The 22,677-nt window shown below is 40.9% G+C and overlaps 1 protein-coding gene and 1 non-coding gene across 3 annotated transcripts in view; one reads left to right on the top strand and one right to left on the bottom strand.

The window, feature by feature from the left end:
• LOC126263012 (polynucleotide 5'-hydroxyl-kinase NOL9) overlaps positions 1-22,677 on the top strand; it is a 76,979-nt gene that overhangs the window by 46,941 nt on the left and 7,361 nt on the right. The window contains exon 7 of one of the 2 annotated variants that reach the window (XR_007546796.1): positions 9,714-9,801. Coding sequence is in view for 1 of the 2 variants with exons in the window: in XM_049959978.1 (XP_049815935.1) it covers positions 9,714-9,815 (102 nt within the window). In the remaining variant the exon portion in view is untranslated. Of the gene's footprint in view, positions 1-9,713; positions 9,816-22,677 lie in introns of those variants that run through there. The other variant, XM_049959978.1, reaches the window with a different exon arrangement.
• On the bottom strand, positions 6,387-6,461 carry Trnas-cga (transfer RNA serine (anticodon CGA)). The gene has a single exon. It is a non-coding gene; the product is annotated as a tRNA-Ser (tRNA).

Raw genomic sequence — 22,677 nt, 5'->3', positions numbered from 1 at the left:
ACAACATAAAATTAAAACGATGTGGCCAGTTGTGAAGGAAGTGTCTGGTCAGCAGCACAAGGACAAGGATATAAAGTCAATATGTAGTAAAATGTTTGTTGCCGATAGGTCAGATATATGTACAGTATTTAACAACCACTTTCTGAACATAGGTGGTGAATTAAATAAAAATGTAGTTTCTACAGGGAATCATATAATTCTATTGGAAAATGGCTTTCCGAGACAGATATTTGAAATACTCCTTCGTGATACTGACAAGGGGGAGATTGAGTCGGTAATTAAGTTACTGAAGACTAAGAACTCTCATGTTTATGATGGAGTATCTAGCAGAATACTAAAGTACTATTCTGAACACATTAGCTCTGTACTTAGTCATATTTTTAATTTTTTCCTTTAGGAATGGCAGTTTCCTGAATGATTATAGTACTCAGTAGGAAAGCCTCTTTATAAAAAGATAGAAACGGATAATGTAAACAATTTTAGACCTATTTCTATGCCATCAGTGTTTGCTAAAGTTATTGAAAAGGCTCTCTGTATATGAGGATAATTTGCTGTCAAATGTACAGTTTGGTTTCAGAAGTGGTTTAACAACTGAAAATGCTATATTCTCTTTTCTCTGTGAGGTACTGACTGGGTTAAACAAACGGTTTTGAATGTTAGGCATATTTTTTGATTTAACTAATGCGTTTGATTGTGTTGATCACAAAATATTGCTCCCGAAGTTGGACCATTATGGACTACAGGGAGTAGCTCACAATTGGTTCACATCTTACTTTCAGAACAGACAGCAGAAGGTCATTCTCACAGTATTGATAATGGCTATGATGTGGGGCCCAAGGGGGCACAATTAAATGGGGGCTATCCAAGGGATCAGTGCTGGGCCACTCCTTTTCCTTATTTATATAAATGATATGCCTCCTAGTATAACAGGCGAGTATAAAATATTTGTTTTGTAATGATACTAGCTTTGTAGTAAAGGATGTTGTGTGCAACATTGGCAGTGTTTCAAATAGTGCAGTTTCAAGACATAAGTTCATGGCTTGTAGAAAATAAACTAACACTAAATCACAGTAAGACTCAGTTTGTACAATTTCTAACACATATTTCAACAAAACCTGAAACTTTAGGTACACAAAATGGGCATATGATCAAATTTCTGGGTGTTCAGATAGACAGTAAACCATTATGGAAAGCCCATGTTCAGGATCTTGTGAAAGTAAGTGATAATATTATGAGAAGAAAAGTTGCTGCTCACCATATAGCAGAGATGCTGAGTCGCAGGTAAGCACAACAAAAAGACTCTCACAATTAAAGATTTTGGCCATTGGCCTTCATCAACAATTAGACACACACACACAGATGCAACTCATATACATCAACTACAGTCTCAGGCAACTGAAACCACTGGTGGGGGTGGTGGACGGTGAAGTGCTGCAGGTTATACGGTGGGCAGGGGACAGGTGGGGAGGGAGGGGGGGGGGGGGAAGTAGTGGGAAAGGAGAGAAATAAAAAAAACTGGGTGTGGTGGTGGAATGACAGCTGTGTGGTGCTAGAATGAGAACAGGGAAGGGGGTGGATGGGTGAGGACAGTGATTAACGAAGGTTGAGGCCAGGTGGGTTACAGGAATGTAAGATGTATTGCAGGTAAACTGCGCAATTCAGAAAAGCTGGTGCTGGTTGGAAGGATCCATATTGCACAGGCTGTGAAGCAGTCATTGAAATTAAGGAGATCATGTTTGGCAGTGTGTTCAGCAACAGGGTGGCCCAGTTGTATCTTGGCTGCAGTTTGTCGGTGGCCATTCATGCAGACAGACAGCTTTTTGGTAGTCATGCCTACGTAGAATGCAGCACAGAGAATTTCTGCTCTTGTAGACCAACACCTTCGACCTATTACCCTTACCACTATTGAACACTACCTTTCCCAATGCCTGATGGATTCCAAACCGACAACCTCCTTCCTAGTCGCCACGAACACACACTCACTCATTACCTACAAACAAATCTGGGGTATGGCTATGGGAGCACACGCATGGCATCATCCTATGCCAACCTATTCATGCACCATCTAGAGAAATCCTTCCTAAAAACACAGAATCCTAAACCCCTCACCTGGTTCAGGTACACTGTTGACATCTTTGCTATCTGGATCGAAGGTGAGGACACCCTATCCACATTCCTTCAGAACCTCAACAATTTCTCCCCCATTTGCTTTACCTGATCCTACTCAACAAAACAAGCCACCTTCCTAGATGTAGACCTCTGCCTCCAAGGTGGCTATGTCAGTACCTCCATCCATATCAAACCTACTAACCACCAGCAATACCTTCACTTCGATAACTGCCACCCATTCCATACCCAGAAGTCCCTTCCGTACAGCCTAGCCACCTATGATCGTTGCATCTGCAGTGACGAGCAGTCTCTCTTGAAATATACCGAGGGTCTCACTGAAGCCTTCACTGACCATAATTATCCTCCCGACCTTGTACAAAAACAAATCTCTCATGGCTTGTCTTTCCAGTCCCCCACCACCTCCCAAAATCCCACTGTCCGGCCACAGAGGAGCATCCTCTCGTAACTCTGTACCACCCAGGACTGGAGCAACTGAATTACATTCTCCACCAGGGTTTAGATTACCTCTTGTCACGCCCTGGAATGAGAAATGCCCTGCCCACGATCCTTCCCAACCCTCCCACAGCAGTATTCCGCCATCCACTGAACCTACACAATATACTTGTCCATCCTTAACACAACCCCTGCTCCCAATCCCTTACCTCATGGCTTATACCCCTGTAATAGACCTAGATACAAGACCTGTCCCATACTTCCTCCCACCACCACCTACTCCAGTCCAGTCACTAACATCACCTATCCCATCAAAGGCAGAGCTACCTGTGAAACCAGTCATGTGGTATACAAGCTAAGCTGCAGCCACTGTGTTACATTCTATGTAGGTATGACAACCAACAAGCTATCTGTCCACATGAATGGCCACTGACGAACTGTGGCCAAGAAACAAGTGGACCTCCCTATTGCTGAACACGCTGCCAAACACGATTTCCTTCATTTCAATGACTGCTTCACAGCCTGTGCCGTGTGGATCCTTCCCACCACCACCAGCACAGGTTTGAACTTTCCTTGCAATACATCCTACGTTCCTGTAACCCTCCTGGCCTCAACCTTCGTTAGTCACTGTCCTCACCAATCCAGCCCCTTCCCTGCTCCCATTCTAGAACTACACAGCCATCATTCCGCCACCACACGCAGTCTTTTTATTTCTCTCCTTTTCTGCTACTTTGCCTTCCCCCCTCCCCCCCCCCCCCCCCCAATCCCCAACTCTCCCATAAGCTCCATGAAACCTGCAGCACTTCACTGTTTGCCACCCCCACCGTACTGTCCCTCCCCCACTCCCCCACCCTGGCCTAGCCTCCTTCTTACCCCCATCCAGTTGCTAGTCCCATCATGCACTGGTGCTGCTGCTTGCAGTGTGGTTTCAGCTGCCTGACCGTATTTACTCGAATCTAAGCCGCACTCGAATCCAAGCCGCACCTGAAAAATGAGACTCGAAATCAAGGAAAAAAAAATTTCCCAAATCTTAAGCCGCACCTGAAATTTGAGACTCGAAATTCAAGGGGAGAGAAAAGTTTTAGGTCGCACCTCCAAATCGAAACAAAGTTCGTCTAATTGTAATATGAGACACAACTTAGGTCGAATGAGTGACGATACAGCTGCAGTAGTTTGGTTTGAGTCGTAAGCTTAACAGTTACGGTTTACCAGGTAGCCATTGCTACGCGTCACGCGCTCCATCCATATTTATACGGATATCCTTCCTTTTTCACGTGCTTCGTCTGGTTTGAATTGATTGCTTATTTTTCTTTGATCTGATAAGTGCCGTTCTCTTTGTTATAGGTGTTTACGTCACTCTAAGCTGAAAATGCATTACTGTACTGTGTCATGCATTGTTTGTCGCATTCTGATAGGTGCGTGTTTACGGCCTGTCGCCGCTCGCGGCGTGGCTTGCTTTTGTGCGCGCTACCGCCGCTTACAAATAAAAAATAGAGAGGAATCGTTTCATTAGCGAAACATTTGTTGTTACTTACACTACTGCTTTCTTTGATAATGATCAACAAGAACCAAATAATAGACTGCGTATGATAGATGATGTTCTGAACGAAATTTTAGCGAAAATTTTTCTCCGTCTGAAAATCTTTGCAGGTGCCTCTTTAGTTCATTACATTCTGCACAGAAATTAGAGTCATCTTAGATTTAAAAATCTAGTCAGTTGCCGTGCTTCATTTCTGACTGTATCACTATCAGACATAAGAATAATACGAATATAAACATGACATGATATGTATATTCTTCCGAGTTTGCTGTTGTCTCACTCTAGTTACATAGTTTATTAGGCAGACAGGATTTAAATGAGATAGTAGCAAACACGAAACAATACATGGCAAAATGTTTATATTCGTATTAATCTTATGGCGAAGAGAATACTACATGTGATTCACAATTCATAAAAGCTCCTATTAGCAACCATCTCTTCTCACAGGTAGGAAAAAAATTCAGAACGTAGAGTTGGCCATATTGACAAACATCCCTAACAGTCTTGCCAGTCGGATTTTCATAGTACATTGAAATGCTGCTACATTCGAAGATCAACAATACATAATTTGTATTTACTTCGTTGGATAATGTACCAAAATGCAGTGGTCAAAACTCTGGGCGGAGGAAAAAGGCTCATCTTCCACTTTTTTTTTTTTAATTTATTTACTGACGCAGAGATTTTGGTGCCAGTATTTATCTTTGTGCCTACAAAGCATGCCTGTGTGGCACTACATATATTCGACGGCAGAAGTTAGTTGTGGCGGCACCCACCAACATTTTTCCAGAACTCCCGCTTGCTTTGCACTCGATTCTAAGCCGCAGGCGGTTTTTTGGATTACAAAAACCGGAAAAAAAGTGCGGCTTAGATTCGAGTAAATACGGTGAGACTGCAGTCATATGTGTGAGTTGCATTTGTGTGTGTGTGTGTGGGGGGGGGGGGGCTATTGTTGAGCAAGGTCACTGGCCGAAAGCTTTAATTGTGAGAGTTTTTTTGTTGTGCCTATATGCAACTCAGTATATCTGCTATATGCTAGAGTAAATAGCAACTTTCCTTCTCATAATATTTTTATGTTCCATCCTGGATTTTCCATTGTTTTAAAGTAAGTGATAGTTTGATATAAAAAGTAGTCTACTTTGATTATTTTCATTCGCTTATGATGTATGATGTTATATTTTGGGGTAACACTTCCCATTGTCAAAGGGTATTTTTGGATCAGAAAAAGGCAGTTTGGGCTATAAGTGATGTAAATTCATGAACCTGTTGTCGACCCCTATTCATTACTCTGGGTGCTTTGACATTGGCCTCCCAATATGCATATATATTCTGCAAAATATTGCTTGTTAACAATATCAGCTTATTCCCAAGAATTAGCAGCTTTCACTCAGTTAATACTACACAGAAAATTCACTGTGCATTTGCCTTGCACCTCCTTGACTCTTATAGAGATAGGTGTGCTGTATTCTGCTGCATCCATTTTCAGTAAGCTGTCACAAGGATTCAAAAGTAATCCACGTGCTTTAAAATCCAAACAGAAGAGTTTGCTCATGGGTCACTCCTTCTATCCTGTCGAGGAGTTACTAGAAAGATTAAGCTAATTTCCATGTTACATTGTTGACTTTATATAAACTTATAGCTTGTTGTATTTTTAGGATTCATAAACATTTTATTTTATCTCTTATTACTTTTCTGTTACAATTTCATGTATTGACTTGTTCCGTGACTGTGGAGATTCGTTCCTCGAGTTGATCCTACAGGAGAACACATTGATAGTAATCTTTGCCAGAGATACGATGGTGACATAGGTGTATCTCTTTATCTCATTGAACAATCCTCAGCTTTTGAATAGTTTTCATATTAAAAGTTCATGTCTCACTGCTGTCAACCAAATTGATAATTCAAACTAATTGTAGATTTTCTATTTCCGACACAAGAAAATCACTGCTGTGAAAACTCTGCTTAGCATACTGAAAGCCTTTCGTGATACTTTTATTTTTATGTATATTTATTTCCTGTTTGTCTAGTTGTTGTTTTCAAGTGTAATAAATGCAAAAGCTCAGTAACTGATTTTATAACTTCACTGTTAATTTAAACAATGTTCCATTAAATTGCTGGTTGTTCATTATTTCTGTCTTAGGATAATTGATTTTAGTCACAGTGTCGATCGTGCTGTGTTGGGTGCTTCCATTATATATCAAAGTTTATGTGTGCTCGATACTAACAATATAAATAGTGCATGACCATTAATATCTATTTCTAAAACTTCCTGGCAGATTAAAACTGTGTGCCCGACCGAGACTCGAACTCGGGACCTTTGCCTTTCGAGGGCAAGTGCTCTACCAACTGAGCTACCGAAGCACGACTCACGCCCGGTACTCACAGATTTACTTCTGCCAGTACCTTGTCTCCTACCTTCCAAACTTTATAGGAGCTCTCCTGCGAAACTTGCAGAACTAGCACTCCTGAAAGAAAGGATATTGCGGAGACATGGCTTAGCCACAGCCTGGGGGATGTTTCCAGATTAAAACTGTGTGCCCGACCGAGACTCGAATCTCGGTCGGGCACACAGTTTTAATCTGCCAGGAAGTTTCATATCAGCGCACACTCCGCTGCAGAGTGAAAATCTCATTCTGGAAACATCCCCCAGGCTGTGGCTAAGCCATGTCTCTGCAATAGCCTTTCTTTCAGGAGTGCTAGTTCTGCAAGGTTCGCAGGAGAGCTTCTGTAAAGTTTGGAAGGTAGGAGACGAGGTACTGGCAGAAGTAAAGCTGTGAGTACCAGGCATGAGTCGTGTTTCGTTAGCTGAGATGGTAGAGCACTTGCCCGCGAAAGGGAAAGGTCCCGAGTTCGAGTCTCGGTCGGGCACACAGTTTTAATCTGCCAGGAAGTTTCATATCAGCTCACACTCCGCTGCAGAGTGAAAATCTCATTCTGGTAACATCCCCCAGGCTGTGGCTAACTCCGCAATATCCTTTCTTTCAGGAGTGCTAGTTCTGCAAGGTTCGCAGGAGAGCTTCTGTAAAGTTTGGAAGGTAGGAGATGAGGTACTGGCAGAAGTAAAGCTGTGAGTACCGGGCGTGAGTCGTGTTTCGGTAGCTCATATGGTAGAGCACTTGCCCGCGAAAGGCAAAGGTCCCGAGTTCGAGTCTCGGTCGGGCACACAGTTTTAATCTGCCAGGAAGATTCATATCAGCGCACACTCCGTTGCAGAGTGAAGATCTCATTCTGGAAACATCCCCCAGGCTGTGGCTAAGCCATGTCTCCGCAATATCCTTTCTTTCAGGAGTGCTAGTTCTGCAAGGTTCGCAGGAGAGCTTCTGTAAAGTTTGGAAGGTAGGAGACGAGGTACTGGCAGAAGTAAAGCTGTGAGTACCGGGCGTGAGTCGTGCTTCGGTAGCTCAGATGGTAGAGCACTTGCCCGCGAAAGGGAAAGGTCCCGAGTTCGAGTCTCGGTCGGGCACACAGTTTTAATCTGCCAGGAAGTTTCATATCAGCTCACACTCCGCTGCAGAGTGAAAATCTCATTCTGGTAACATCCCCCAGGCTGTGGCTAAGCCATTTCTCCGCAATATCCTTTCTTTCAGGAGTGCTAGTTCTGCAAGGTTCGCAGGAGAGCTTCTGTAAAGTTTGGAAGGTAGGAGATGAGGTACTGGCAGAAGTAAAGCTGTGAGTACCGGGTGTGAGTCGTGTTTCGGTAGCTCAGATGGTAGAGCACTTGCCCGCGAAAGGCAAAGGTCCTGAGTTCGAGTCTCGGTCGGGCACACAGTTTTAATCTGCCAGGAAGTTTCATATCAGCGCACACTCCGTTGCAGAGTGAAAATCTCATTCTGGAAACATCCCCCAGGCTGTGGCTAAGCCATGTCTCCGCAATATCCTTCCTTTCAGGAGTGCTAGTTCTGCAAGGTTCGCAGGAGAGCTTCTGTAAAGTTTGGAAGGTAGGAGACGAGGTACTGGCAGAAGTAAAGCTGTGAGTACCGGGCGTGAGTCGTGCTTCGGTAGCTCAGATGGTAGTGCACTTGCCCGCGAAAGGCAAAGGTCCCGAGTTCGAGTCTCGGTCGGGCACTCAGTTTTAATCTGCCAGGAAGTTTCATATAAGCGCACACTCCGCTGCAGAGTGAAAATCTCATTCTGGAAACATTCCCCAAGCTGTGGCTAAGCCATGTCACCGCAATATCCTTTCTTTCAGGAGTGCTAGTTCTGCAAGGTTCGCAGGAGAGCTTCTGTAAAGTTTGGAAGGTAGGAGACGAGGTACTGGCAGAAGTAAAGCTGTGAGTACCGGGCGTGAGTCGTGCTTCGGTAGCTCAGATGGTAGAGCACTTGCCCGCGAAAGGGAAAGGTCCCGAGTTCGAGTCTCGGTCGGGCACACAGTTTTTATCTGCCAGGAAGTTTCATATCAGCGCACACTCCGTTGCAGAGTGAAGATCTCATTCTGGAAACATCCCCCAGGCTGTGGCTAAGCCATGTCTCCGCAATATCCTTTCTTTCAGGAGTGCTAGTTCTGCAAGGTTCGCAGGAGAGCTTCTGTAAAGTTTGCAAGGTAGGAGACGAGGTACTGGCAGAAGTAAAGCTGTGAGTACCGGGCGTGAGTCGTGCTTCGGTAGCTCAGATGGTAGAGCATTTGCCCGCGAAAGGGAAAGGTCCCGAGTTCGAGTCTCGGTCGGGCACACAGTTTTTATCTGCCAGGAAGTTTCATATCAGCGCACACTCCGCTGCAGAGTGAAAATCTCATTCTGGAATATCTATTTCTGTTACCAGCAGGTCTTTTTTGTTTGTTGTTGTGGAGGTTAAAGTGCCCCTCAATTGGAATTGGTAATATTCATTATAGGCTACCAGCAGCATGCTTAAGGCCATCTTAAAAAGCTGAGTTTTTCAGGCTCCAGTCTTATCTGGTTTTGATTTCCAATCAAATCACCATTGGATAGTGGTTTAAAAAGAAAGGCAAATAAGGACAGTAAAATACTAGGAAACTAAATTACAAACTCAAACTAACTTCTGTAGGCAACTTTTATTTTGATGAGTGACTTGTTACCATCCAATGTATTCAAGTGCTTGTAGTTGTGTATAGAAATTAGTTTAATTTTGTAGTACATTTTTCCTAGTTTTTTACTATTATCTTTTTTCTGTATTTTTAAACAGAGCATCTGATGAGTGGTTGCTCAGTTGATACAAGCTTGACGGTGAAAAATATTATTAAAAAACTGATTACCAGTTATGACAAAGATGATAATTTAACATCCACAATCACAATTAGTCTAATGCTATGCCACATATTCCAACACACAAAAAATAGTAATTTTTGTTTGTGAGATGTAATCTGAGTGCTGCGAAATTAGTGTAGACTTTTTCAGGTATTATTCGGGCTGTGCTTGTTGTGGTGAGCATGTGAATAGTATGCTCATTTTGAAACATTAGTGGCTTAGAACATTTTTTAAGATAATTGAGAGGTAATGTGTTTGTGTTGGAAATAAATTGTATCACCAAGATGTGATAAACAGCTCTTTTGCTCCAAAACCTAACATATAACCGATAGGAAAAATTAATTACATGCCATCAAAACATTATATTTATGTCAAATAATGTATTATTTTGATTTTTAAAATTTTGGTTTCAGGGGTCTAGATTCTCGGACAATGCGAGAGATTGTTGTTATGTCCTATTTGAGTGGAATAACTGTGCCCCCAAACTACTCCTTAACAGAGCTAGTGCCTTATGTGTGAGTATTTTAAAGAAATTGATTTATTTTATTAATAAGGGATACCATTTGTTAAAGAAACTGGAAGAGCTGTACCTTTTACAAGTGTCTTATATGGACATTGATGTTACTATAATTTTTTATCCAATGCCGTGAAAAGTGTTTGAAAATATAGCTCATTCATTTCAGGAGCCAGCATATGGTATGAACCTAGTGTAAACAGAAATTATAATTAAATAATCTTTGCTGATCACAAAGAAAAGCTTGGATAATATTTGTGGCATGTAAGTAAATAATGTGTCAAGCTCCCAAACACTGATTTGGAGATAATCAGTGAAATGTTTATAGTACTTATAAAAAAGCAGCATAAAAGTTGGGGAACATTATACAAACATGAAAACTGTACAGGTTTTACTCTGAATAAGTGGCTTTAAGAACAAAATAATACAAAATCTGATTGTGATGTTCTGTCCACAATGGCTTTAACATAAATAACAACATAATTGCAATCGTGCCCATTTTCACTCATTTTACAAGATTCTCCTAACGTCACTTCTCTTTCAATATCATTTTAGCTAAATCCCTTCTCTTTTCTTCAGATGACCTAAATTCATATGCTTGTGTTCCCAGCTGGACCTGTTGAAGATCAGAAGGTTTCACATTCCTCCTCAAGATATGAAGTTCTCTGAACTCTTCAGTTGCAGTAACAGTTGACCAAACTTGCAGTACCTCTACCTATTCAGCAGTCAGTCTATCCACTGTACATTTGAAATATGCATGTTGGTGAAATTCTTATGTTTTTCAGCACTTGACTTAAAAGCCTTAAAAGTCTGGTTCCAGCATAACAGTCACTATGAGTGGTGTTGTATGCATAGTTTCAGTTATGAGGCAAACTAAATACACTCCTGGAAATGGAAAAAAGAACACATTGACACCGGTGTGTCAGACCCACCATACTTGCTCCGGACACTGCGAGAGGGCTGTACAAGCAATTATCACACGCACGGCACAGCGGACACACCAGGAACCGTGGTGTTGGCCGTCGAATGGCGCTAGCTGCGCAGCATTTGTGCACCGCCGCCGTCAGTGTCAGCCAGTTTGCCGTGGCATACGGAGCTCCATCGCAGTCTTTAACACTGGTAGCATGCCGCGACAGCGTGGACGTGAACCGTATGTGCAGTTGACGGACTTTGAGCGAGGGCGTATAGTGGGCATGCGGGAGGCCGGGTGGACGTACCGCCGAATTGCTCAACACGTGGGGCGTGAGGTCTCCACAGTACATCGATGTTGTCGCCAGTGGTCGGCGGAAGGTGCACGTGCCCGTCGACCTGGGACCGGACCGCAGCGACGCACGGATGCACGCCAAGACCGTAGGATCCTACGCAGTGCCGTAGGGGACCGCACCGCCACTTCCCAGCAAATTAGGGACACTGTTGCTCCTGGGGTATCGGCGAGGACCATTCGCAACCGTCTCCATGAAGCTGGGCTACGGTCCCACACACCGTTAGGCCGTCTTCCGCTCACGCCCCAACATCGTGCAGCCCGCCTCCAGTGGTGTCGCGACAGGCGTGAATGGAGGGACGAATGGAGACGTGTCGTCTTCAGCGATGAGAGTCGCTTCTGCCTTGGTGCCAATGATGGTCGTATGCGTGTTTGGCGCCGTGCAGGTGAGCGCCACAATCAGGACTGCATACGACCGAGGCACACAGGGCCAACACCCGGCATCATGGTGTGGGGAGCGATCTCCTACACTGGCCGTACACCACTGGTGATCGTCGAGGGGACACTGAATAGTGCACGGTACATCCAAACCGTCATCGAACCCATCATTCTACCATTCCTAGACCGGCAAGGGAACTTGCTGTTCCAACAGGACAATGCACGTCCGCATGTATCCCGTGCCACCCAACGTGCTCTAGATGGTGTAAGTCAACTACCCTGGCCAGCAAGATCTCCGGATCTGTCCCCCATTGAGCATGTTTGGGACTGGATGAAGCGTCGTCTCACGCGGTCTGCACGTCCAGCACGAACGCTGGTCCAACTGAGGCGCCAGGTGGAAATGGCATGGCAAGCCGTTCCACAGGACTACATCCAGCATCTCTACGATCGTCTCCATGGGAGAATAGCAGCCTGCATTGCTGCGAAAGGTGGATATACACTGTACTAGTGCCGACATTGTGCATGCTCTGTTGCCTGTGTCTATGTGCCTGTGGTTCTGTCAGTGTGATCATGTGATGTATCTGACCCCAGGAATGTGTCAATAAAGTTTCCCCTTCCTGGGACAATGAATTCACGGTGTTCTTATTTCAATTTCCAGGAGTGTATTTTGGAACTTCACACACAGTTAGCCTCTTTCATTTCTCAATGTGGGTAAAATCACAATCGCAAGACATTAAAAAGTGTCCTTTCACCAGATATTGTGTTCTGTTTCCATAAAATAACCCTTTGCTGCCACGTAAATCCAAGAAACATATTCATCTTATTTTTGTTGTGCATAACTTCGCATAACTCTAGCTTGGAGGCAGTGCCTGTAAGTTCATAAAAATATTGGGCATGCAGGATTCTAAATAATTTGTGTAAAATGGTTTAAAGTTCAATTAATCAGGCTTTATTGCCTCCAAAACAAGTGATAAATGGCTATCAAGTCCATATTTACTGCTGAAACTATTATTTTCACCACTAGTTTTCATACATAAGAAGCTAGAAGTTGACTGCTCCAACCTTAACAGTATTCACACCCTGCACAGTTACTGACCCACAGTTATTCTCGAGTTACTACAGCAAGTCATTCATTGATCTTCTTAAAAAGATGTCCTGAAGTATTCAAGAAACATGCCATGTGGAGTTGAAATATGACCAGAAGTTCACATGCAAATAACTTCCAAGCTCAGAATTCTCAAACTTTCACTGAAACATTTAAAACTGTAGTTACTTCACAACTAGGATAAAAGAACTGACAGAACACACCATTTTCTTCATCTTAACAAAAATTTATGTGGCGTGGTTCCACATTGAGCTGCAAAGTATGACGGTCTCTGAGCGACCTTGGAGACAGAACTGCAGCACAAAGCACCAGCACTAAGCATAGGAAATGCTTAATTCCCATAGGCTGATGATTTACGCATCCAACCAGAAGAGCTCCAGCTCTCTGGTACTCTCAGTAATCCCCGTAGCATCCAGTGTAATTATAGAAAACAATTTATAAAAGAAACCCTGTATTTATGAACCCAAATTTAATTTAAATAAAACGATTGATTTATCCCCTTCACTGTGACATTGGGAAAGCAGTTGCAAAACCCGTGTGCAGTGCCAGAATCAGACTTTCTTGCAGTCTGAATTCTGTCTCTTTATAAGTCAGAAATAAGAAATTAAATGCATAAGTATGTACATATAACTCGCACATCTTTATTTTTATAGTTTTACATATACAATTACTAAATGTTTCCACAAGTTGGAAAGGTTTGCTTAACTACAGCCTGGCACAACCAGGCACCACTGTGTGGCTGATGTGTGAAATAAATTGCTTTTTAATTGAGGCAAGTTTGGAGCAAAGGGAGTGCAATGGGCTGTGGGTCAGAAAGACCATGCCTGTAAACACCTTGTCAGGAAAGCAACAATGTGTGGCAGGAAAGCAACATTGTATGGTACAGTACAACAGTGCAATTTTAAGATAAGGTAAGATAAGGCTGATATAAATGGACCTAACAGAGAACGGTGCTTGTCAGGGCAAAGCTATATAAGAAACTGATTTAAAGTGTGTGTAGTATATTTATATGGGTGCAGCAGAGAAAACATCAACATCAAACTTTTCTTGTGTCTGCTTTTGTATAAAAGAATGCTTGATGGACATACGTCACAGGATTCATGATTGCACAAGAATTTCCCCACGCAAAAATTTTGCACAGTTTTGTAATAAAACGTCCACACTTTATGGATCTCTCTCTCTCTCTCTCTCTCTCTCTCTCTCTCCCTCTCCCTCTCCCTCTCCCTCCCTCCCTCCCCCCCCCTCCCTCCCTCCCTCCCCCCCCCCCCCTAAAAAAAAACATAACTAACTAAGAATTTTTACGCGATTACTGTTATCAAACTGTTTTAACAAAATTAAAAAAAATTCTAGAAAACTATGAACTGACTCCTAGGTTATAGTTTTGTACAAGATTGTAAATGAATACATTACAACCCCTAGCTCTACTACTGTACTACCAGGAAAGTTATTATGGCTTCTAGGTAAAACTTTATACCTCCAAAAGTGATGCCGATAATGAACTGAGATTTTTACGGTGTAATTGTAATACCAGTACAAATCTATGTATGGAGTATGAAAAAGATTTCTTTTGATTTATGTGAGTAGGCATAACAAATCAATCAAATCATAGGTTAGCTCACTGCCCCAGCTCTCAGCATCAGGTGCGTGCATGTATGTGAGGAAAAAAATTGCTCCCCCCCCCCCCCCCTCCCCAGGTACATGGCAAAGCAAACTCTTAAGAGTGAATAATTCACTGCTAGGAATCAAGATTCAGAATAATCTAATAGGTGACATGTTGTAGTTGACGTTTATCACACCTCAGTTGTCACTTGACAAATGATGTCTGTGGTATTACCAGTTGTTCAGTATCTTCCTACGTAGACAGCTGAGCAGTTTTATAAGCACCATTATTTACTTTGGGTCTCTGCCTTATCATTTTGCAGACACATATGTGAGACATTGCATAGGAATTTTGCTTCACTGTATCTTTTAACGAGTAGAAATCATTCAAGAACTTAAGTGTCTGGCCATGTGAAAGCTGTTTGCATTTACAGGATCCCGGAAGAGGGAAAAAGTAAATTATTAAATGCATGTGCACGTGCGTGCACCCCCCCCCCACCCCCCACCCCCACCCCCCCACACACACACAATATTTGAACATCAATGTTGTTGTGCTAGAATGAATGTTATCTTTCAAATGCTGTAAACACTTTCCCATTGTTGTGGCACTTGTATCAGAATATATGTTGTTGGCCTTGGCAGTTTCAGCAGTTCACCAATAATTCTAATTTACATTTTTTGGCAGTTGACCTGTTTCTACTTACATGCCACATTTTTGTATGAACATAGTACGTTATAATTTTAGAAAAAGGAAAGTTCAACACAGGAGATTGTTAAAATCACAGAGAGAGAAGAAAAACCAGATAGATACTAAAAGGAGTCACAACACCTATTACTGCTGATAGAAGTACATGAAAATAGAGCACAGCTTTTCTAGCTTTAGGCACAATAGGTGCCTTCCTTAGGAAGGAAAGCTGAATTTGATGGGGGAGATTGTATTCAGGGTAGGTGGAGAGTAATATCACTAAAAATACAGATTAAAAGGACAGTATTCTACCTTCTTTTTAGATTGGATTGGTAAGAGGAAATGAAAAGTGGAATTAATAATGGAATTAAAGCATAATGAATCAAAAGAAAGAAGGGATCAAATGGAAAAGAGAGAGAGAGAGAGATGGAGAGAGAGAGAGATGGGTCGGGGGGGAGTGGTTCTTATGGGGAATGGGAGAGTAAATAAGTAAATACTAAAAAAAGGGGATATAATTGTAACAAACGCCTATCTAGAGACGAAATGGGTCAGTGTAAGCTAACGAAGAATCAACCACATGAGTTGTTTACTAGGTTATATGTCTACACTAAATGACCTTGGATGACCACAGTAAACTGGCACAGCACATGGATAGGTACAATCAAACTGTCTACCGTGGAAATGACTTGACTTTCATTTCAATGTAGTAAGGGGAACTGAGTTGAAAAAGGTTGAGAAACAGTGCTCTGCAGTACATCTCAATAAACAAGAGTGCCAAAATACAATAAACAAGAGTGGCAAAGTACTACATGAGTCATTTAGTCCTCCCACACTGCACAGTTTCACCGAACTCCAGAGGATAAAGCAATTTGTTAACCCTACATTTTTCTGTTTCTCTTTTTTTCCATTTTCTTTTTTTTCATTTTATTTCTGTTTATTATTCTTTAATGAATTTTTCTTTGTAGATTGTTTTCCTCTTCTAATCTAGTTTTACATTTTACTCTACCCGTATCTTCTGTCATGTCTAAACAGTAGCTGGCACACTATTTATTAATGTGCTATGCTTGACACATTCCCTGTTTGACACCTGCATACACAAGGCAAGCTACCTGTTGTGTATATATAGGAGGACATCTTCAGTGTTTCAACACTACAGAAGTTGATACGTATGCAACTCATTGAAATGTTGCAGCTTCTCAGCACTGCCAGCTAACTGAAAACGCAAGAATACCAGAGGACATACATTTATTATTGTTCAGGTCAAAAACATGTCCTGACAATTAGAAATGAAAAAAAGGAGGAATGCGAGACGTAGAATTGATGTCAGAAAATGACAGAATGTGTTGGTGGAGATAGACTGGAGAGGTGACAGGCAAACAGAAAAAGAAATGCTCCAGGAAAACACCCACATAAAGGAATGATGTAAATACATGCATAGTCTCTAGTATATATTTGTGTGCTTTCTGTGTTTTCATTGTAATGTCAGTTCCATATTATTATTGATCTGTGAGCCACCGGATTGTAAGCATAAATTACATTAAAGATTAAATAAACAGCTATTATTACTAAAGATCAGCAAGTATTTGTAAGACTGTACAGGTAACACATATAAATGTGCTTAAAATAAAAGTGGCAGAAATGAAATCCTTTTCTAAATATGTTGTTATGATCATCAGTATGAAGACTGGTTTTGCTGCAGCTCTCCATGCTAGCCTATTCTCCCCAAGCCTCTTCATCTCTGCATAACTACTGCAACATACATCCATTTTAACGTGATTGCTATACTCAACCCTTGGTCTCCCTCTACAAAGTTTATCCCCCACACTTACTTCCATTACCAAATTGACAATTCCTTGGTCCTTCAGGATGTATCCTATCCACAGATCCCTACTTTTAGTCAGGTTGTGCTATTAAGTCCTTCCAGTACTTCATTAGACCCATCTAATCTCCAGCATTCTTCTACATCAACATAAATACTGCATAAGCCACCATAAGGCACATGGCAGAGGGTACCTCATACCAGTATTAGCCATTTCTTTTCCTGTTCCACTTACAAATGGAGCAATGGGAAAATGGTTGTCTATGCGCCTTCATACAAGCCCTAACTTCTCTCATCTTATCTTTGTGATCCTTAAGCAAAATGTACGTTGGTGGCAGTAGAATCATTCTGTAGTCAGCCTCAAATACATTTTCTGCTTTTCTCAATAGTGCCTCACAAGAAAAGCATTGTCTTCCCTCCAGAGATTCCTATTTTAGTTCACAAAGCATCTCTAGCAGCACACCTTTGAAATGCTTCAATGTCTTCCGTTAACCTGTCTGGTGGGAATCCCACATACTTGAGCACTACTCTAGAATGGGTCGCAATAGTGTTCTATACGCAGTCTCCTGTGTAGGTGAGCTACACTTTCTTAAAATTCTCCCAATAAACCGAAGTTCACCATTCGCTTTCTCTGCTGCCGTGCTTGTTCCATTTCATATTGCTTTGCAACATTATGCCTAGGTATTTAATCAACATGACTGTGCAACAGCATACTACTAATGCTGTATTCAAATGTTACAGGATTGTCTTTCCTACTCATCTGCTTTAACTTACTTTTTTTTTTCATTACTCCCAGTATACATACAGAAATGGAAGAAGTGATGAACAAAGTTCTGAAAAGTATCATTGACTGGTTTTTGGAATGGTCTCATCCTGAATTTCACAAAGACACATATATTCAGTTCTGCACCTCTGGGGGTATTGCACCAGTGATAAGTGTAACTTTGAAATTCTTAGGTGTCCACGTTAATGAAAATTTAAATTGAAAAAAAACTCATTTCGGAGCTCCTAAAACAACTTAGTTCAGCCACATTTGCACTTAGTATCATAACAAATTTTGGAGAGAGAGAAATCAGTAAGTTGACATATTTTGCTTATTTTCATTCAGCAATGTCTTATGGAATAATGTTCTGCTTTAACTCATCTTTAAGAAAGAAGGTCTTCATTGCCCAAAGACATGCTGTAAGAATAATATGTGGTGCTCACCTGCAATCATCTTGTAGACATCTGTTTAAGGAGTTAGGCATTCTGACTACTGCTTCACAGTATATTTATTCCCTCATGAAATTTGTTGTAAATAATCCACTACAGTTCAAAAGGAACAGTAATGTACATAATTAGATTACTAGAAGAAAAAATGACATTCAGTACTCAACATTAAGGTTGTCTTTAGAAAAAAAGGGGTGCACAATGCTGCAACAAAAATTTTTGACCACTTATCCAGTGATATAAAATGTCTAACAGACAGAAAGGTAAATTTTGAAAATAAATTGATAAAGTTTCTCCTTGTCAACTCATTCTATTCTGTAGAAGAATTTCTGTGTTTGTAGTGTGTAATGTAAAAGGTGGTGGGTAGGAATTGCTGACTCAATCTGTACTTCTTGTTTTCATGTCGGGGAGGGGGAATTAATAATAATAATAATAATAATAATAATAATAATGTGGTAATGTTTAGAGTCCAGATAGATGTACAAATTAATTTGCAATATGAATCTAAAATGACTCGTTCCACATCATGACAATTTATTGTGCAAAATGATCAATGGAATATGAAAGTAACTAACTAACTAACTAGCTACCATTCATCACATCAGCTAGAAATTGTATCCAGTAAGTCACCTTGTCTCCCCCTACACTCACTTAACGATGACATCTTCCTCTACACCACAGCATCATCAACAAACAGCTGCAGATTGCTGCTCGCTTTGTCTGTTAGATCATTTATGTATAGAGAGAATATGAGCAGTCGTACTACCACACTTTTCTCGGGCACTCCTGATATACCCTTGTCTCTGGTGAACATTTGTCGCCAAGGCAAATGTACCAGGTTCTATTACTTCTTAAGTCTTTGAGCCATTCACATATCAGGGAGCCTAATTCTTCATTAACGATCTGCAGTGGGACACCATAACAAATGATTTCTGGAAATCTAGGACTGTGGAATCTACCCATTGCCATCGTGTTGTACAAGCAATGCTTTCTAAATCCATGCTGATTTGTGAACAGAAACTTTTCTTTCTCTAGAAAATTTATTATATGCAAACTGAGAATACGTCCAAGAATTCTGAAGCAAACCTATATTAAGGAAATTAGTCTGTAATTATGTGGGTCTGTTATTTTGCCCTTCTTGTATAGGAGAATCACCCGGGCAAGAGATTTGCAGTAGATGCAACCTAAGTAAGGAGCCAGTACCGTAGAGTACTCTCTGTAAAACCAAATTGGGATTCCATCCTGACTTAGCAGCTTAATTGTTTTCAAGTCTTTCAGTTGCTTCTCAACGTAAGGGATGCTTATTTCTATGTTATCTGTATTGGAGTCCGTGTGACAGTCAAACAATGGTATTTTTGTATGATGCTTATATGTAAATGTTTTCTCAAATGCGAAATTTAAAACTTCAGGTTTCCTTTTGCTTTCTTCTATTACCACATCAGACTGGTTGTCAAGTGACTGGACAGAGTCCTTTGATTGCTAAGGTATGAGTGTGGAAGTTGTATGTTTTGCCCATTGATCTTCTTACAGGTGTACAAATTTGTACTAGCTTTTGCCTGTTGACATTTATGTGCTCTTTTTTGAAATGAAAATGCAACAATCTCTACTTCTTAAATTTTTCTGAATTTTATTATTAAACCACAATCGGTCTTTACTAGTAGACATTGCCATTATGATGATATCATGATCACTAGTCCCTGTCTCTATACTGACACTTTTGGCAAGGTCAGGCCTGTTTGCAGTTACAAGATCTAAAATATTTCCATTATGTGTGAGCTGTTGAACTAGCTGCTCAAGACAGTTTTCGGAAAACATATTCAAAAGTACTTAATAAGGCTGGCTGGCTGCAACACCTGCAGTGAATCCATAGACATCCCAGTCTATGCTTGGATAGATTAAATTCACCTCCAATTTAATATTACACAATCTGGGTAGCTCTACACTACTGTACATAGACTTTCTTTGAATGATTCTACAGTTTGGTGACTGGTAAAAACATCCAATAATTAACTTAAGTTCACCTAGGCCTGTTAATCAATCCAGATGACTTCACAGTCAGATTAAATTTTGACCTTGATAGAAACAATATTTTTGGTGACTACTACACTGAACACCGTCCCTCCTACGTCATTTAAAACACACACACACACACACACACACACACACACACACACACACACACACACTCTGCCTTGCTAAATATTTTGGAGCTTCTTACTTCAGGTTTCAGACAGCTTTTGTTCCAAGAATAACAATTAAACAATTTTTTCAGCCTTCAGTTGCAAGGTAATTTTATTCGTTTACCTAGGTTTCGATTCCAGTAATGGAATCTTCTTCAGAACCTATAAATTAAACCACATACAGACATATGTTACTACTACAATGCATTATCAGTCTAATGTTGAATATTAAAGAAATTGGGATACTTACAAAAATTAAATTATTTTGTGAGCCAAACTCTGGTCATGTCACAGATTAAAAATTAACATTAACGACGCATAATCATAAGATTATGTCAGTCAAAATTAACACCATTGAGGCGAATGTGGACGCTACGCCGGCCAGAAATAAGGACCACACGTAAGCGGCTCGAAAACTAGGCGTTGTGAGCCGTTACGCGGCGAGGCTGGCCGCGGCCAAGCGCATGCGCAAGCGCAGGGGCGAGAGACAACTGTCTCAAAATTACTTAGAGCAACTATACATATAAACAAAATGTGACTGAAAGCCGTCCTAAATTGGACAAACCTATCTATTAGTATAGCAACATTAAACAAATTTTTTTTTTTTTTTTTTTTTTTTTTTTTTTGGTACAAAGATACACATGTACAATTGCATTATAATAAAGGGACGAAGCAGATGGGGAAAACAGCATCGGTCATTCGAGGCGGACTGTTGGTCAACTCCACTGGAGTAAAGGTTGGAATCCTTCGAAATAACTTCTATTTTTTAATTGCAGCTGATCATTAAGTAAGTTGTCTCTATCAATACTAAGATGTTTAAAAATTTGCAATTCTTCGAGGGTGTCTAGCCTACATCCCTTTACTTCATTATGCAAAAGCTCTGCGTCTTTTAGAGGCTTGGGAGCATGCGCCTTTTGGACCAGATGTTCAGCAAATGTAGATCCTCAAGTTCCATCACCGCTTTTTGTTGGCAGATGCTCTTTAAACCTAACAGACAGGGCCCTTCCTGTCTGGCCAATGTAATAAGAAGGGCATTCAGCACACGTGATTTTATACACACCTGACAGCGATGATTTATCATTATCTTTAACCAGGGAATGAATTAAGTTCTTTTTGAGGTTGTTGGTGGTAGAGTATGAAACTTTGCACCCTAGGTTTTTTAATAACCTACCTACCTTATAGGAGATGTTACCTATAAAGGGAACTGATATGTATTTCGTTGCCTGGTGTTGATTGTGAGTATCTGAACTGGAAAGAGTGGTAGTCTTCTTTCGTGTTTTTTTATTGAACAACTGTCTCACTATACTGGGATTATATCCATTATTCTGAGCGATGTTTTCGAGGACTTTTAATTCGTTCTGTAAGTTGACTGGCGAAAGTGGAATGGAAAGAGCTCGATGGATACTCGAGTGAAAAAAGGCCATTTTTTGGGCCTGAGGATGGGTGGAATCAGCTGGGATGATGATGTCGGAATAGGTTGCTTTCTGAAAAATTTTAAAATCTATTTTGTTGCCAATAATGGATAGAGTCAGATCGAGATAGTCTAAGGTCCTATCAGCTGTCTGATTTTCTTGCGTGAATCTGATTTTTTCATGTAGGTTATTGAAAGTGGTAAATAAAAGTTCTAGCTCTTCATGGGAACCTTCAAACACAAATAGCAGGTCATCTACATATCTCGCATAGAATATTATATTATTTGCCATATCTGGATAATTCCGAAAAAACATCTGCTCCATTGAGTTTATAAAAATATCTGACATGATACCAGCTAACGGGCTGCCCATAGCTAGACCACAGGGTTGCGAATATATTTTATTATTGAAAGAGAAATAATTGTACTTGAGGGTGGTGCGTAACAGAACCATTAGTTCATCGATCTCAGGGGCCGATAATTTTTTATGGTATCGCAAATTGGATTCTATAATGTCCATCGTCTGTTCAACGGGTACATTAGTGTATAAATTTTTAATATCAAATGATACGAGTTTTGTGATGTCAGAACAGGCTAAAGTTTTAAGTTTGTTGGCCACGTCTACCGAATTTTTGACGGAGAAATTTTTTTCAAACACAAAATACTCTTTCAATTTACGGTGTAGGAACCAAGCTAGTTTGTGGTATGCACTTTTGGTGCTGTCAACGATCGGACGGATAGGTTGGGAAATTTTATGAACCTTAAACTGGCTTCTCAAAATAGGCGGTTTCGGATTCATGTTTATAAGGCATTTTTTATAAAACTCGCCGATTAACTTTTTTGTACTGCTAAGAGCCGACCTTATCTCTTTTTGGATCACGGGTGTGGGGTCCACCTCGATTGGCACGATGCCATTTTCCTCAAAAAACATTTCAGTTTTACGGATGTATTCGCTTTTGTGGGCGATAATTAGGGAATTGCCTTTGTCGGCCTTAGTTATTAGTGCTTCATTATTTCTAAGCTTAAGATTAATGCTCTTCAACGTTTGATGTACAGCAGAAACAGGATTTTGAATAGAGTAATCTTTTTGGACTATTTTACAGGCGTTATAAGCTATTCTTGTTTGCACATTTTTTGCTATTTTAGAACAATCAAGCCCAACTTTGAGGTCGACAATTAAATTTTCTACACTTTGAGAAGTACATTTAGGTTGTAC

The sequence above is a fragment of the Schistocerca nitens genome, chromosome 6 (genome assembly GCF_023898315.1).
Source record: "Schistocerca nitens isolate TAMUIC-IGC-003100 chromosome 6, iqSchNite1.1, whole genome shotgun sequence".
Lineage (NCBI taxonomy): Eukaryota > Metazoa > Arthropoda > Insecta > Orthoptera > Acrididae > Schistocerca > Schistocerca nitens.
This window is presented reverse-complemented; position numbering and strand designations above follow the sequence as displayed.